The sequence below is a fragment of the Phoca vitulina genome, unplaced genomic scaffold (genome assembly GCF_004348235.1).
Source record: "Phoca vitulina isolate PV1807 unplaced genomic scaffold, GSC_HSeal_1.0 scaffold54, whole genome shotgun sequence".
NCBI lineage: Eukaryota > Metazoa > Chordata > Mammalia > Carnivora > Phocidae > Phoca > Phoca vitulina.
Window position 1 is genome coordinate 2,807,901 of NW_022589757.1, and position 18,072 is coordinate 2,825,972.

The following is an 18,072-nucleotide window of genomic DNA, read 5'->3' on the forward strand; positions in this document are numbered from 1 at the left end:
AAGATCTTTCATCCATTCCCGTTTTGCATTAGGAACTGCAAACCTAAGAATGAAGAATGTGGAGTGTTTAATTTCCCTTATGGAAATTACGCTGTGACTGAGAAGTTATATGTTAAATAATTTATAGTATAATAAATGCCATACAGATATGCGTAAAGCATTGGAACTGAGAACTGGTAAAGTGAATTACTTGTCCTTTTTATGTCTAAAAGCATATAGGCCTACCTAAAAGGACATAGCGTGTTTGAGTCACTTCACATGATGTGGCTGAAACAAAAGATTGAGTGGGGAGCAGAGCGGAGGAGTTCACGGGTCTTGTAGTGGTCTTATGCACAATGATAGAGAGTTTGGCTTTTATCCTGGGGTTAAGGAAAAGCTATGGAGTAATTTTGAGCAGAAAAAAAGACTAGATTTGTATTATATAAAAATCCCTTTTAGCAATGTGGAGCATAGATCAACAGAAGGGACAGCAGGAGATAACTTGTAAAGCTGGCCTGCCCGTTCTGGAAGGACGCCCCACAGGGCCAGTGTCTGTAGCACTTTGTCTTAAAAGACAAAGAAGGTGATTGGCCAAGAGTTGGGTCCACGTGTGGCCGCTTTCAGTTGTCAGTGGTGCCTGAGTTCGTCAGTAGGCAAATCTCCTACCCTTTCTACCCTTACATTCGTCCCTGATGTTTGGTGCATTTCAAGATGGGTCCTATGTATATGATTATTACTTCTCTTCTATAAATAGGTATGAACGTGAATTCCAGAGCTGAATAGGAATTTATGAACCTCATATGCCATTCTAGAATGGTTGTATACCTTAGGCCTATCTACTCACTAAATTTCTTTAAAAAAAAAAGACCTCCCAGGAAGATTCTGAATGTTGGGAATTTAGATTTCAGTGTATTGGTTGTTGCTTAGAATAGACTGCCATCTTCTTTTCATTCTGTCATGAAACAAATATTTTCAATTTATTCCTGGCAACTTGGAAATATTTATGCACTAAAATGTGGATATGGCTCTTTGGTTCTGTTTTATCCATGTTTCATGTGAATGTAAAGCAGATGAATAATCATGAACAGAATTGGGGAAGAAGATTGAATTAATAGGTGGTATATGTCGAACCAGCACTTTAAGGAATAAGGGACATGATGAATGGCATGGTCATTTCCAGCATGACAAAAGGTCTAAACCAGGAATAAGCAGGAAACTAGAGCCAAGGGGATGGGGGGACACCAGACTTTCATCAGTAGGTGTAACATACTCGGTTAGTTCATGAGTGGATGGTGGAATTTCCATACTAGACTGGCCAAATATGGAAACATAGTTAAAACTAGGTTTTATTGTAGTTATACTTTAGGCCTTGGGGGAATTCTTGTTTATATTACATTTTTAGTTGAATTCTAAAATTAAGCAGTGTTATTAATACTTTTAATGTTTTGTGAGAGTTTTACAATGCTCAGTGTAAAATAGTATTTGATATTATCTACTAGTAATACTGCTGAGATATTGCTGTAATGAAATACAGTGGCAAAAGAATATTAACAATTGTCACTATTTGCATGCTTGGCAACGTCACTCGTGACCTGCACCAACATTTTGACAATCACCCGGATGCAAGTTTCAAAACTTGTGGTTACATGGATTATAAATGTGGCTTTTTAAATACCTCACAAAATATAAAAGCACAGTGTAATATACTTAGCTCTTTTTATTTTCTTGAGAGCTGGTTTATGAAGAATGGAAGGTGGTCATCATTACTTGCAGTGAGGTTAATGTAGAACCTCTGAATTTCATTGTTTCTCTACTGTTCTTGAGTTAGGGTCTCATTTCTGGTTCTGGAAAATCAGGACAAGAGACCAAAGCTAATCCAAATATGCAGTAGGGTGAGCATGGTCACCAACCCCCTTCTGCTTTGCAAGAGTTAAGTTTGCCTTGTCACAGTCAGGTGAATTTTACTTGTACTGGTCATGTTGTAAATTTATTAGCACACATTGAAATTGTTTTTTGTCTTTGTCTACAGGGTTATATGGAAAGGATTAAACCAATGGTGAGAGATGGAGTGTACTTCCTCTACGAGGCCCTGCATGGACCACCAAAGAAAATCTTGGTAGAAGGTGCAAATGCAGCACTACTAGATATTGATTTTGGTAAGTGAGATATGACTTGTGGGAGCTTAACTGAGCCCTAAAGTACTTAGGGTATAAATAATTAATGTTTGCCTTACAGAGTTTTAAAACAAGGCTTTTAGCTTGTATATTCAGGAATGATGGACGTTTGTCATCTACTAATCTCTTTTTTTTTTTTAAAGCAATATTGTGGAATACACAATGCATGTGTTACGATTTGTAGTTCAGGAGAAAAATGAAATCACTCTTTGGGTCAGTGGGTTTGGGATTCTGTAAACCGATTTCCGTTGTTTGGTTCATGCTCCATTTGCTTGGAACTTTAAGATGATTAGGGGAATGCTATGGAAGGATCTTTACCTTTAGTTCAGCCTTTTTTTAAATATCGAAAACTAATCAACACTGTCATTAAACATGCCTATTCTAAGATCTGTGGAAATCCGTTTAACTCCCTGGGCGTGACATTCTGAATGGATTAGGGCATCCTCCATCTTAAAAAAGTTAAGGCTTTAACTTTTTCCAACTACTGCCCCATTAGGTTGTTGGCCTTTCCCTCTGAACATGATCTCCAAAGATAAGTCTGTTCTCAGGTCGTACTGACATTTCATTGGCTTTTGACTCCAAGTATACCAATTAAAGAAAAAGTGTATTTCTATTACTGTAGATAGGTATTTTTGACTCCATAATATGCCTGTGGAATCTGGAAAGAAAGCAGAGTATCTGGTTAGCTTAGTGGATAGTTTAAGTAGGAACAGGATCTTTGGGGATGGGGGAGTACACCCCTCTTAGCTTCTCTCATCATTTTTGGGATTATTCCCTTAATAGAGATCAGAAGATAGGATAATGAATACCACAAAGTTCTTAGTATACTGGTGTCACTCTAGGTTGTGGCTGTATCTTAAAAATCTATATCAAGGGAATAAAATAAATTCATTTTTAAACTAATAGGAACATGTTAAAAACACATAGATTATAAGTCTACATAGTGGAATAGTTAGCCTAACACCAGGGTTTTGGCATGAAATTATTCAGCAGTCCATTAGGTGAGTACCTACCATACAGAGCTGAGTAACTGTGCACACTCAAAAAACCTCCCCAGACTGAGCACCGCAGGGATAGCTCTAACTACCTGTGTTTTGATTTCATTACAGACAGAAAGGATCAAGGACTAAAGGTTGAGGTTTGAGAGGGCAGTTATAGTCAAGTCTGTCCAGTACCTAGAATGTACTCAAATGCAGATTTTTCACAGTAATTCTGTTTCAGAGTAATATATATATCTATGTGTGTATAATATTTGTTTCTTTTTTAGGAACTTATCCTTTTGTGACCTCTTCGAACTGTACAGTTGGAGGTGTCTGTACCGGGTTGGGAATGCCCCCTCAAAATGTTGGAGAAGTGTATGGGGTCGTGAAAGCTTACACAACTCGAGTTGGCATTGGTGCCTTCCCAACAGAGCAAGACAATGTAAGCCTATTTTTCAGTAGATCCAATTCCGAAAGTTTTAAAATAAAAACTTCTGGGGTGCCTTGGTGGCTCAGTTGGTTAAGTCCAACTCTTGGTTTCGGCTCAGGTCGTGACCTTACGGTTGTGGGATCAAGCCCTGCGTCAGGCTCCATGCTCAGCGGGGAGTCTGCTTCAGATTCCTTCTCCTTCTCATGCCTTCTCTCTCTCTCTCTCTCAAATAAATAAAATCTTAAAATAAAATCTTTCTCTCTCTCTGTCAAATAAATAAATAAAATCTTTAAAAAGAAGGGGGAGGTGCCTGGGTGGCTCAGTCGTTAAGCGTTTGCCTTCAGCTCGGGCCCTGGTCCCAGGGTCCTGGGATCGAGCCCCAGGTTGGGCTCTGCTCATCGGGGAGTCTGCTTCTCCCTCTCCCGCTGCCTGCCGCTCCCCCTGCTTGTGCGCGCTCTCTCTCTGTCAAATAACTAAATCTTTAAAATAAAAAATAAAATAAAACTGCTTTTTTTCCCTTGATGAATTCTTCCTGTGCTTTTCACTTAAGTGACAGCAGATTGGCAACAAAAGACAAAGGGTTAGAGAGAACTTAAAGGTAATTTTAAGTGCCATGCTACAGGAAGGTGGGTTTATGAGGGAGGTTGAGATAGTGGAGGAGAAAAAAGTGGGTAAAAATAAGAATTGCCTTTCCCGAGAGCTTTTCTGGAGCCGAGGCTGAGAAGAGTGACTTCCAGACTTGATCTGTTCCCAGCCAACAGCTCCGCGGCGGTGACGTTGGGTGGGGCACTGTCTGAGTGTTGTATACTCGGAAGCTCTTTGGACCTCATGACCCTCGGGGAGCTGGGTGGTGTCACTGTCCCCCTTCTACACATGAGGAAACAGGCACGGAGAGCTGAAATCACTTGTGCAAAGTCACTCAGAGGGACGGGGCTGGGATTCAAACCTGACAGAGCAACATTTTAAAAAACACATAGTTGTATTGATGTCAGTACAAGAGGTAGTGAAATGATGACTTTAATCAGAAAGGTGTAAATTAGGGAGTAGATAGATGATAAGTGAAAAATTGGGTTGTAGGGAATGGCTGTGGCTTAGATCTTTGAGCAATGTCAAAAGGGCATTGTGCTGTCCACACCGACTGACTAGCTGAGAGTTTGTCTTCTGGTTTTCGGGAGGCTCATCGAACTACAGTTCTTGGAACAATTGGCTTAACTTGTCTATTTTAATAAATAATTAACCTTGTTTTTAATATGAAGCATTTTCTATGTTACTCTAAATTTTAAGAAGTTATCTAACATTGTAAAAAATACCGGTTTTAAAGAAATGGTAAAAAATGAAGCCCAAAGTGGATCTCTTCCAAATAATGCCTACCTCACATATGATCCATCATCGGTATGGAATTCTGTCTTCCACTTAGTTATTTTTTGGAAGATGTTCATCTTTGTAAGACTTTGACTTGGTATATGATCTTACATGTAATTCTACTAGATTGACAGCATTGGTATTATAATCCTAAAGTCCTGTTTTCTGTTTTCTAGGAAATTGGAGAATTATTACAAACAAGAGGTCGAGAGTTTGGGGTAACCACTGGAAGGAAAAGAAGGTGTGGCTGGCTGGACCTGGTTTTGCTCAAATATGCTCATATGATTAATGGATTTACTGCGTGAGTATTCTTAGAAACATTTATTTCAGGAAACTAAGGTACAGTTTATGACCACAGGTTAAATTTTGTGGAGTGCAAACTTGAAAAGTAGTGCCCTGGTAGAAAAAGTTCACTGTTTAGCCTCCAGATGAAATTGTAGCTCAAGGTTCAAGTGGGTGGACCAAGATCTAGGGGAAGGGTACCCAAGGGAAAGGACCCCAGGTTGTCTTCGTACATATCCACGGTTGGGAAAAAGGAATCATGTTACTCCCATATGCATGTAAGTATAGAGGAAAGTGAGGTATGTAGGTAGGTAGGTAGATGGTGCATTTTGCTTATATGGAGGGGAGGCAATATAACCAATTTAGTGCATAGGCTTGATTAATGTCTAACTTTTTTTTTTTTTTTAAAGATTTTATTTATTTATTTGACAGAGACACAGAGAGAGAGGGAACACAAGCAGGGGGAGTGGGAGAGGGAGAAGCAGGCTCCCAGCCAAGCAGGGAGCTCGATGCGGGGCTCGATCCCAGTACCCTGGGATCATGACCTGAGCTGAAGGCAGACGCTTAACGACTGAGCCACCCAGGTGCTCCTAACTTCTGTTTTCAAATCTCAGATTCATGCGTTGTGCCAGGACTTTGGTCAAGTTACTCTTTCTGTGCCTTTTTCATCATCTTTAAAATCTAGACAATGCTATTACCTACTACATGTGAGTGTTTTGAAAATTAGGTGAGAAATATAGTGAGAGAGCATATAGTATGCTGCCTGGCTCTCTGAAATCACTTGGTAAAAAGTTGCTATTCACACATGTACATAAATATGTAAATAAATGTACTCCTGTTTGTATTAATTAGGCTTAACTTCCAGCAAATAACAGAATAAAGGACAAAAAATTTGTGGGTAAGAATCCCAAACTTACTGTTTTAGCTAATTATATAGATTTTCCCTTAAAATTGTTTCCCAGTCAGTTTATTGGGAGATTTGATGTATCTTGAAGAGGTCCTTGATGTGGTGTCCTCACTTTGCTTTGACAATTTCTGAGCAGAAGGATGGAGGTGATAATAACCAGAGTAGAGAAATGAGGATCGATGGCCTACATGTAAATGTACATGTATCTTGTAGTCTTCCATGTGGAACAGCGAGTTCTGCTGTGTCCCACAGAGTTCATCCTTTACTCCAGGCTGCTGTCCCTCAGGTTTGTGTTGATCCATCATAAGAAAGCTAAGTGGGGCTCCTGGGTGGCTCAGTCGGTTAAACGTCCAACGCTTGATTTCGGCTCAGGTCATGATCTCAGGGTCGTGAGATCAAGCCATGCTCTGGGCTCTGCACTGAGCGTGAAGCCTGCTTGAGATTCTCTCTCCCCTCCACGGCTCCTCCCCCTCCCACTTGTGTGCGCACTCTCTCTCTCAAAATAAATAAATAAATAAATAAAGGTGGTATGGATCAATCAGGGAAAATATAATTATTAGAAAAGTAACTCACAAGTAGATCAGTTAAGTCATTTTTTTGTTATGAGGAAAATGCACACTTTATGTGTGGCACACTTTAGAATATAATCCTAACCAGTTTTCAGAATTGCTTTGGAATGTTTAGCTTTGTATGAATTTTCCTTTACTTCTTCGTCAAGTTAGATGTTAGGGCCTTTAATAGTTTGCTGTTTGAACATTGCCTTTCCTTCCACTTAGGTTGGCACTTACCAAATTGGATATTTTGGACATGTTTACGGAAATCAAAGTTGGAGTTGCTTACAAGTTAGATGGTGAAATCATACCTCATTTCCCAGGTACTTTTTTCAGTCTGTGAAAAAAAGAATATTATTAGGTGAACGTGTTAGAGCAGTTTCATAAAGTACCTATGTATAGTCTATGATGTATAGCCACAGGGTTGATATGTTCTTTGTGAATAGCAAAAGTATATTCACATGTTATTGGCATTTGTTTCATAGCTGCTATGCATTTGGATCCTGGCTTGCAGTAATAAGCGTGTGTTCAGACTCAAAATAGGAAAGAAGAAACACGGTCCCTCTGAGCCCAGCCAGCTATGCTGGTCCTGAATCTCATCTTCCCTATTTTGAAAGTAACTTCTGTGTAGCATTCTTCTCTTCCTTGAGAAACGTGGGGTAGGAGAAGAGTGCTGCTCGTAAAAGTAAGCAGGCTCTTAATACATTTACCCACCCTGTTCTTCAAGCCACATGAATGATTTTTTCTGATCTCCTATGTCAAAAATGGGTGGTTGTAGGGAGACTTCCTACATGAGGTACTGTTTCTTCAGGCATATCTTTAGTTATAGGATTTCTTCAGTTACTCAGGAAGTTCCATAAATGTTTCCAGCTTCCAGAAATAGGAACCATTCATTTGTTTAGTCATCCTGTAAGCCTGGGAATATGCCAAAGAAAGGAATATTCACTAGCTTAATGAAACTTGGTAGGCTTGTAGGTTTTGTGACTTGCTGATGACGACCAGTCCTTGGGAACCGAGGATCACCTTAAATTCTTAGAAACACGTTTAAAATCATTATCTGTTAGTCCGAGGGGCCATCTCCAGTTCGGTTCCTTGATTGCGGACTAATGACTTCTGGTTGAATGTGCTTATATTGTAGTGACTCAGATTCTGTTATCTTCCTCTGAAGAGTATTGGTTCTTGTGTTAGGGGACAGTTGAATTACTGGCTGATCATCTTGAACTTGTATAAGCGTGGTTTTCTGCTGTGTTAGTATAGTTATGTGAAGAGCCCAGGGTGTTTGCCAAACCTCTAACCTGGTGTGGGTCAGTCTCCGAATTTCGGTCTCCTCTGTGGAACTTGGTAGCTTGGTTTTAGGCTTCCTTATGGAAGGTCTGCAGTCAGTTATACTCTTGAGCATGGTTTTTAATTTTAAGGAGCAGCCTCTCTGCTATCTCAGCTGGATGCCAGGAGAGTTACCAAGGCATAAAGAGATCGCCCCAATGCGGCAGTGCTGGAGCTCCAGTGTACCCCGCCCCTTTCCTTCTGCCAGCGTTGCTTGACCTCTAGAATCTGTCCCACTCAGCTGGGTGACAGCTAGTATCTGGTAAGCCTCCAGTGGTCCCATGGGTCCCTTCCATGTGAAGTTGAACGTTAGCAGTGGGGATTTCACTTGGACTTCTGAGGGCTGGGAGCTCCCCACATAGCTCCCTCCTCTCTGACGCTTGCCCGTGTTGGCTTGAGCCATTTCAGCTTTGCTGAAACCTGATTATCTGCCTTCTTAGCTCAGTGGGACCGCTGTTTGTCCCCCCGACTCTAGCGTCCTGACTTCCAGAGGCTGGGAAGTTGTCCCTGGGCAGAGAGTTGAGTACTTTCAGGACTTGCTTGTGAGTTTTCTTTTTCTCAGAACCTGTAGTTTTGTGCTGCCTGTTGTGCACATTGACCAGTCGTGGGATGTGGGCTGTTCTGGGGAGGCAGCTCCCTTCAGTGGACGGTAATTTCTGAGCGGGAGTCCTCAGTGGGCAGTGGAATGAGCATCTGAGTGCTGACTTGGGAAGTCTGGACAGAATCCCCAAGCATCCGCTGTACTGTCTCTAGTCAAAGAAACTGTTCTTACTTTCGTACACTGTCCATTTCTATTAGGGGATATGGATACAGAGAAAATGATTAGGTGAGATAATGAAGGAAATTTCCAGCTCAGCTTTGTACAATCACAAAATCAGTAGATTTCCCAGATGAGAGCAAGTATGCAAGTCTCCTTTCTGTGAGGTTGCTGCCTTTATGCAGGTCCATAATCTCTAATCTACAGTGTGGAAATCTAAAAAGCTCTCAGAATGGAAAGTTTAAAGTTTGGCATCGAAGTCCTTTGACAGCAAAACGTGACTTGAGTTCATATTAGAGCTAATAATCTCTCTGCTTAGAGTGAAGAGTCCTGTTGCTGCAGGAATGTGTTTGATTATGAAAATATTGCCTCAGGTGGTAAATGCACTGTCTGACCTTCCTGCACTCTGGGAAACTGCATTCCAAAACACCTCTGGCTCCAAGGATTTTCATAAGAGATCATGAACCTTTGACACAGCAAAAAGCTGTTTGGCAATAGGCAGCGTTCTACCATGAAAAAACAGACTTACTCTTTAACTTTCAGCAAACCAAGAAGTCTTAAATAAAGTTGAAGTTCAATATAAGATGCTCCCAGGTTGGAACACAGATATATCAAATGCAAGGACATTTAAAGAACTACCTGTTAATGCACAAAATTACGTTCGATTTATTGAAGATGAGCTTCAGATTCCAAGTAAGTATACTTTATGAACAACTCTCTTTTCTCTATTTCTACCTTTGAGATAAAATAAAAGATCATTATTACTTTGTAGAGTGTTCATGATTTGCATCAATGCCCAGGAAAATACAAAATAACCTTATTTCTTAGAGTAAAGATAGTCATCTTTTTTAAATCCTTTGTATGCCTGAAGGCAGTAGGTTACCTCACACTGTTTTGACCCTGTCTTAATTCTCTGCTACTCTGGTTTTTACCGTGTGACATTCATGCTTGTTCCTTTCTCCCTCCTAGTCACAAATCCTTTTGTATTTTCACCTCCACCAAAAATGGTTTGTGGTTTTTCCACTCGAGATTAAACCACCGTTGGGAGTTGGGAGAGTTTCTTGAACAGTTAGGAAATAACAGGTACAGAAAATAGGAAATCCAGTCTGAAAAAATATGAGGAGAGGAAAGAATAAAACTTTATTAAAAAACAAGCTGGCCAGGGACTAGGCATAACCAGGTTATGGCTGTGACTAGTTAATGGAAGTCTTCCTTCTACTTGTACTGGTAGAGATTGGAGAGACAAAAGCAAAGTGGGTAGAAGGTGTCCTCTATGTAGAATTCATTATATACTCTGATTTGTATTGTGGTTCGTCTCAAATACGAGTCTTGTTTTCCAAATTGCTAGCTACCCCAGCCAGCGTGATGTCCAATTTAGTCAGCATGTTTGCTATGGCTCTTAGTCAGCATTTTTTGAAATACAAGCAATAGTGAATTAACAATGGCCTGTGTAAAATTCCATAAAGGTTAACCCATGTGGTACAATATTTAGAGATTCCTGTAGACTGGTTCAGGCTGTGCAAGTTAAAATAGTATTCTTTTCCAGATGTTTCTACTTTTTTGAGATAGAGAAGTTACACTGTCACCTCTTAGCATCCTGCATTTATCAAAGATGCCTATCTTATCTAGTTATTAGGGACTTAATTAAGGGTTCTTTAGGTCTCTGCTGGTTTAGGCCAGTATTTTGCTAACCTAATTATTAGGCATTGAGGACTTGGAAATATCACGTGATTCAAACTGGAACTGGTAAGGCTGTGCTGGATGTTGACTGCACGTTCTGTTTAGAAATCAGCCCAGTCTTCTAGCAGGACAGCACAGGATAACAGAAGGCACCTGGCAAAGTTAAATAGTGACCCTGGATTGAACATTATAAATGAATTAATACTATTCTTGTACTTTCCCCCCTACCAGTTAAATGGATCGGTGTAGGTAAATCCAGAGAGTCTATGATTCAACTCTTCTAAGGATTTCCAGTGATAACAAGAAACGCTCCTTGAGGAGGGGGGAAAGGACTTTCTTAAATATTTCATTTATGATCTGCAAATTTCAAGAAGAAAGACACTGAAGTGAGTTTTAAGCCCTACAGTTGTTTGCAGTCACTTCAGATGGCCGGCTGTGTGGAGAGAAGCTTCGGCGTGTGCCAGTGTCAGCCCGCTTCGCTGGCAGAATTGCCGAGTCATGTGATGCTCCTGCTGCTCACGGTGCCACGTCCTCTCTCAGTGTTTAGTCGTAGTTTGATCCATGTTGTTGGAAATCTGAAATAGAGTTCCTTTCAGTGTAGTTTTTCTTCATTATTGTCATTGTGTGTTCTTAGGTTTCACCTCTATTAAATGGGAAGAACAATTAATGCAGTTTTGCACAAATATTTTTTACATTCTGATCATTCAGTTTGTCATTGTGATATTTTCTGTTAGAAAAAAAATGATGAAAAGAAGGGTTCTGTAAACTTTTGTAATGCTTTAAATTCTGTTTAACTCATGAACTGTTTATTTTCTGCTGAGACCATTGCAAATTTGAGCTTTGGCGGGGGGGAGGGGATTATATTCATGTATCCTTTAATTTGTACAGAACACAAAACTTATTTCTCTCTGTAAATTATTTAATACATTGGACATTTAATTAAATGTCCAGAGAAAGGTGTTCCCTAAAACAACAATCTTAATGTTAAAAAAAATTAGTCATTAAAAGATCGTTGTGATAATTAGTGGATATTTTTCTTTAATTTCATGCATTAACTCTGAAATGTATAGCTGTTCTTTTTTATCTTACCGTTATTTCTAAATCTAGTGGATTGATTTTCAACATTGTGCCTGCCAGTATGCCTACAGAATCATCTATATAAGTGTCCAAATGAACCCAAATGGTCAGTCATAATTTTGATCATGCCTTTATTTTTTCTTTCTTGGAAAAAAAGAGGTGTCATTTTGACAATTAGGCTTAATATACTGTGTTGTAGATTATCCTTCAGTGAACTATTTTAAATGTTTAAATTAGGTGCCACTTAAATTTATTTTATTATACCATCAATAGCTGATTAAAAAGAACCAAATATTTCTAGTATGGTTTGTGTATTGTGTTTTTGTTCTAGTAAAAGAAGTACTGGTAATACTAGTATATGGAAGAGCTTTATCCCTGTAGTATGTAGGGATAGGGTGGGGAGACATCAAAACAGTTTTAGTTAAGAATGTAAATATCTTTTGTCTTCACTAGACATATTTTTATTAATACTTAGTTCAGAAAATTCTAAAATAGAGCCAGCCTTGTTGGATTCAATAAACAAAAAGGATAGTGCAGATGATCTTACAAGCCCATTGCCAACCAATAATGACCTTCTTGTAAAATTTATATTTAATATTACAATAAATAATTTTTATTTATTCTAATGGAAATTAAATGGGCTTTTATTTCTCCTTACCCTTTATCTTCCTACTTGAACTACAAATCGAGTTGAAATGAGGTTTTTTAAGTCCACATTCTCATCTTGGCTGAAAGTGTTGGGTTACTGAAACAATTTTAGTAATGGTCCAGAGGCAGATGTGAAGAACTCATTCTGCAAAGAGGTTACTAAAAAAGTAAATAAACTTAAAAAAAATAAAAACTGTCTTAGGGGACCTGGCTGTCTCAGTTGGAAGAGCATGTGACTCTTGATCTCAGGTCGTGAGTTTGAGCCCCACGTTGGGTATAGAGATTACCCCCCCCCAAAAAAAAAGCATTCTCCAAGTCAGTGCTTTTTCTTTTTCTAAACCAAAAAAGTGCAAATCTATTGATGTTGATGGACATTTACTCATTTTTGACCAGGTTGAGTGATTCTGTTTTTAGAAGTGAGCTGTTTGCTAAATAAGTTGGTTAAGAGAGAGGTTCTGCTCTTCAGATACAGTTCAGTGTTTGAAATCCTAGGTAACTGTATTACAGTGATCTTTATTGAACAAGAGTATTTGCTGGAATCTGCTAGGTGTTGGGGGTGTGGTGGTGTATTGCGAGCAGCGTGCCAGACAAACTTATTTGTAAGCGATCAGTGCTACAGTGGTAAAGTGCAGGGTGTTATGAAGGAGAGCTTAATCTGTTTGGAAAGAGTCAGAGATGGCCTTTAGCAGGAATAGCATTCAAACAGATTAAGAGGATGAGTAGTCAGAGGGACAGGACAAAGACCCAGAGGCTGGAAACACTTTGGAAAGTTGGAGCAACTGAAAAAAAATGAGTGAGGGGCTGGTGAGGTGGATGAAGTTGGCAAGAAGTTGGAGGAGCACTCTGCCAAATAACCAAAATATGTTTCCCCTGAAAGAAAAGGCCAAGGCCAAAATGTAATAGATATGCTTACGAGGGCATAACAGGGACACAAAAAAACTGAAAAGAAACAAGCTCTCCAAATTTTAAAGCACAGTAGAAGGGAACTAGATGGTGGAACAAGGTATTTCAATGGGGAGACGGCCTATTTAGTATATTTACTTTTTATATATTAATGGAGTGATAGAGTTGAATGTCCTTCACAATTGAGTATGTGAGTTGAATGCCATTCCAGTCAGAGTTGCCAGGGGGTTGTCTAACTGGACAAAATTGTAATTGAAGCTTTGGTGGAAAAATGAATGTGCAAGAATTCCTAAGATATTTTTGAAAAAAGAATTTGTGGAGAGTGTTAAAACACTGTTAAGCTCCTGTAGTCAAACTATGTGATATTGTCATGGGAATGAACAAATACACAAGGGAATGGACTGGGCGTTCCAGAGGTAGGTGCAACTTTACATGGGAGCTTGATAGAGTCCAACAATGGCATTTCATGTCATTGGGAAAGTGCATTAAAAAATGATAGGAAAACAATCTCAAAATATGAACTTCAGATTGAATAAAACTCAAATTATAAAAGCTTTAATTAATGAAAGTAATACAGGAAAATATCTTCAGAAGAGCCTTGTAAAGAAAAATTAGGAAACCTAGAAACCCTAAAGAAATACATACAGATTTGACCAAATCAAATAATTTTTTAAATACTTAAAGCTCATTAAAAAACAAAAACAAAGAACCCTGAGAAAACAAACGGCAAACTAGGAAAAAATATTTCAACACCTATCCCTTACACACACAGCTGCCACAAGTAAGAACATGACAACTAACAGAAAAGATGGACAGGGTAATACATACCAGTTAATCCACAGAAAAATAAATGTAAATGGCCCAAAACATGAAAAGGCAGACACTGTCCCTGCAGAGAGGAAAATGTGAGTTAACACGATGAGATCCCACTTCCAATCTCACAGAGTGGTAAATATGCAAAGTCAGTGCTATGGCCCTTTCATATACTGCTAGCAGAGGGGGATTACTGCAATATGGGGGAAGCAATTTGGCAATTTCTGATACAATTTATTTGCAAATGCTTTGACTCACCAGCAATTCCATCCCCCCCCAAAAGCAGCCCTATTTTGCATGTAATTGTATCATTAGAAACACATGAATGTCCATTAATGGCATACCACGATCTTCTATGAAACCTTTAAAAGCATCCAGTTAGATCAATATGTATTGATTATAAGATGACCATGACACATTGACATGAGTGCAGCATGTTTTCTACTGTGCAACTCCATTTGGAAAGAGTGGGGAAGGGAAGGAGAAAATTGAAAACTATTGATCTAAAGCTTGGACAAAGTATGTAGGGGGATATATCAAATAGCTAACCTTGGTCCCTTGGAGAGGACTTGAAGGATTCCCTGATTCATCTTTGTATTTTATTTTTATTTATTTTTGAAGATTTTATTTATTTGACAGAGATGCAGCGAGAGAGGGAACATAAGCAGGGGGAGTGGAGGGAAGAAGCAGGCTTCCTGCTGAGCAGGGAGCCTGACATGGGGCTCGATCCCAGGACCCTGGGATCATGACCTGAGCCAAGGCAGACACTTAACGACTGAGCCACCCAGGCGCCCCTCATCTTTGTATTTTAAAAGCATATAATTTTAAATATTTTTAAGAAGTGAGCAGCAGCAGTTTACTGAGAATAATTTGCTATTTCAGGTGTACCTGAGAACCAAGTATATTTAGTGATTAATACTTTCAGAAATCCATTGTCTGTCACAGTCAGTACCACTTTGGGAAGTATGGTTGGGATACTGGTATTTGGCATCACTTTATTGGCTCAATCTTTAGAAACCTCATGAATGAAGGTCCACAGTGACACAAATACAGAGGTAGTGGGGCGCCTGGGTGGCTCAGTCGGTTGAGCGTCTGCCTTCGGCTCAGGTCATGATCCCGGGGTCCTGGGATCGAGTCCCGCGTCGGGCTCCCCGCTCAGTGGAGAGTCTGCTTCTCCCTCTGCCTCTCTCTCTCTGTCTCTCATGAATAAATAAATAAAATCTTTAAAAAAAAACATACAGAGGTAGTGAATGCAGGGAAAACTATGCTTTCACTGGATTCAGCAGTCACATAGTATATTAGCTTCTAGAATGTGGCGGGGTGGGTGGGGGAAGAGAAGACTATTAGCTCTGTAACTCTTTTCCCACTGCTTTTGTTTGTTTCTCCAAAACTAAAGAAAAGTTTTGTTTGGAAATACCAATGTATATACCATTAGCCTAGCTTCTCATTTAGAACTGCATCCACCTCTGTAGACTGTACCGAGAAGGAAAATAAGATTTGAATCATCTTTATGCACAGCATCGATCTGTCTTCCTTAGAGACTTCTTGGTCTGATTTTGTTTTATTTTTGTCAAAATCATACATATATAATGGTTTTTATGGAAACAACTTTATTGAGGTATAATTTATATACCATAAAATTCACCTGTTTTAAGAATACAATTTGGTGATTTAGTAAATTTATGGAACTGTACAACCATCACCATAATCCAGTTTTAGAACATTTCCATCACCCCATAAAAGTTCTTTGTGCCAGGGGTGCCTGGGTGGCTTAGTCAGTTAAGTGTCTGACTTCAGCTCAGGTCATGATCTCAGGGTCCTGGGATCGAGCCCCACATCGGGTTCCCCGCTCAGCGGGGAGTCTGCTTGTACCTCTCTGCCCCTCCCCCAGCTCGTGCTCTTGCTCCCCTCTCTCTCTGTCTCAAATAAAATCTTAAAAAATTATTTGTGCCCGGGCGCCTGGGTGGCTCAGTTGGTTAAGCGACTGCCTTCGGCTCAGGTCATGATCCTGGAGTCCCGGGATCGAGTCCCGCATCGGGCTCCCTGCTCGGCAGGGGGTCTGCTTCTCCCTCTGACCCTAACCCCTCTCATGCTCTCTGTCTCTCATTCTCTCTCTCTCAAATAAATAAATAAAATCTTTAAAAAAAAAAAAAAAAAAAAAAATTATTTGTGCCCATTTGCAGTCACTCCCCATTCCCACGCCCAACCTCACAAACCCACTGTCTCAATAAAATTGCCTTTTCTGGACATTTCATGTAAGTGAAATCATGGAATATGCATGCAGTCTTCTGCATCTGGCTGTTTACATTTAATGTAATGTTATGAGGGTATACCAGGGACTTCATCCTTTTTTATTGCTGAACCCATTATATGGATATACCTTTTCTTCATTCATCTGTTCAGCATTTGTAAGTCTGTGTGGACATATCTTCATTTCTCTTGGCTAGACACCTAGGAGTGGAGTTTCTAGACCATATTGTACATTTATAATTAATTTTTAAAAGAAACTTCCAAAATGCACCAGTTTACACTCCTACCAGCAATGTATAAATGTTTCTCCATATCCTCATCAATACCTGTAATAATGTGTCTTTTTGATTGTAGCCATTCTTATTGGTGTGAAGGGTTGTGTTGTTTTAATTTGCATTTTCCTAATGTGACTAATAATGTTGCAACATCTTTTCTTGGTCATTTGTATGCCTTTGGTGAAGTGTCTATTCAAATATTTTGCCCATTTTTGAAGTAGGTAATTTTCTTTTTAATTATAGCAGATCACTGTATATCATTATATATTCTGGATACAAGTTCTTTATCGGATACAGACTTTGCAAATATTTTCTCCCTATCTTTGGCTTGCCATTTCATTTTCTTAGTGGAATCTTTTGAAATATGAAAGTTCTAAATATTGATCAAATCCAATTTAGCAATTTTTTCACTTATAGATTGCGTTTTCACTATCATGTTTAAGAAGTCTTCTGCCTAACCCAAGGTCATGTATGTTGTCTAGAGGTCACTCACTTTAGATCCAAAAATACAAGTAGGTTGAAAGTGGAAGAATGGGAAAAGATACGCTAGTATCATACAAAATAGACTAAATCAAAAACTATCACAACAAAGGACTTTATGTATTGATAAAAGAGTCGAGTCATCAAGAGATGTAATAATTATAGGGGCACCTGGGTGGCTCAGTCGTTAAGCGTCTGCCTTTAGCTCAGGTCATGATCCCAGGGTCCTGGGATCGAGCCCTGCATCGGGCTCCCTGCTTGGCCAGAAGCTTGCTTCTCCCTCTCCCACTCCCCCTGCTTGTGTTCCCTCTCATGCTGTCTCTGTCTCTCTCTCTGTCAATAAATAAATAAAATCTTAAAAAAAAAAAAGAGATGTAATAATTATAAATATATACTCACCAAACAACAGAGCCCTCAAATAAATGAAGCAAACATTGATTGGATTTGAGGGGAGAAATATTTCTATGATAATAGTTGGAGTCTTCAGTACCCCACTTTCAGTAATTTATAGAACATTTAGATACAAGATCAATAAGGAAATCGAGAACTTGAACAACATTATAAACCAGCCAGACTTAACAGACATTCATGGAACCCTTTACCCCAAAATAATGGAATACATATTCTTTTCAAGTGCACATGGGATATTCTCCAAGAAAGACCATATGATAGGTCACAAAACAAGCCTGAGAGTTAAAAATATTGAAATCCTACAAAGTATCTTCTTTGATGACAATGGCATGATGCTAGAAATCCATAACAGAAGGAAAACTGGAAAATTCACAAACAGTGGAAATTTAAAAACACACTTTTAATCAGTGGGTCAAGGAAGAAATCATAAGGGAAATCAGCAAACACTTAAAGATGAATGACAACAAAAGCACAACATAGTAAAACCATGGGATGCTGCAAACATGGGCAGCACTCCAGAGGAAATTGAAAGCAGTAAAAGGTCTCACATCAACAACCTACCTTTACACCTTAAGGAGCTAAAAAAAGAAAGCAACTTAAACCCAAAACCAGTAAAAGGAAGGAAATAATAAAGATGAGAGTGAAGAGGAACAAAATAGAGACTAGAAAGCAACAGAGAAAATCAGTGAAACTGAAAGTTGGTTATTTTTATTTTCTGTGTTTTCATGTGTGAGGCCACAGCATAGACCCTTGCATTTGAGAGGTTTCTGGTCCTTTGATGATTTCCTCT

General features: G+C 39.2%; 1 protein-coding gene across 1 annotated transcript in view; it reads left to right on the forward strand.

Annotated features, from left to right (window-relative positions):
* Nucleotides 1–10,725, forward strand: part of ADSS2 (adenylosuccinate synthase 2) — a 33,230-nt gene extending 22,505 nt beyond the window's left edge. The window contains exons 8-13 of the mRNA XM_032389340.1: nt 2,009–2,135; nt 3,421–3,575; nt 5,102–5,226; nt 6,891–6,988; nt 9,289–9,438; nt 10,657–10,725. Coding sequence (XP_032245231.1) covers nt 2,009–2,135; nt 3,421–3,575; nt 5,102–5,226; nt 6,891–6,988; nt 9,289–9,438; nt 10,657–10,709 — 708 coding nt within the window. The 3' untranslated portion in view covers nt 10,710–10,725. The remainder of the gene's footprint in view (nt 1–2,008; nt 2,136–3,420; nt 3,576–5,101; nt 5,227–6,890; nt 6,989–9,288; nt 9,439–10,656) is intronic.
* The last annotated feature ends 7,347 nt before the right edge of the window (nt 10,726–18,072 follow it).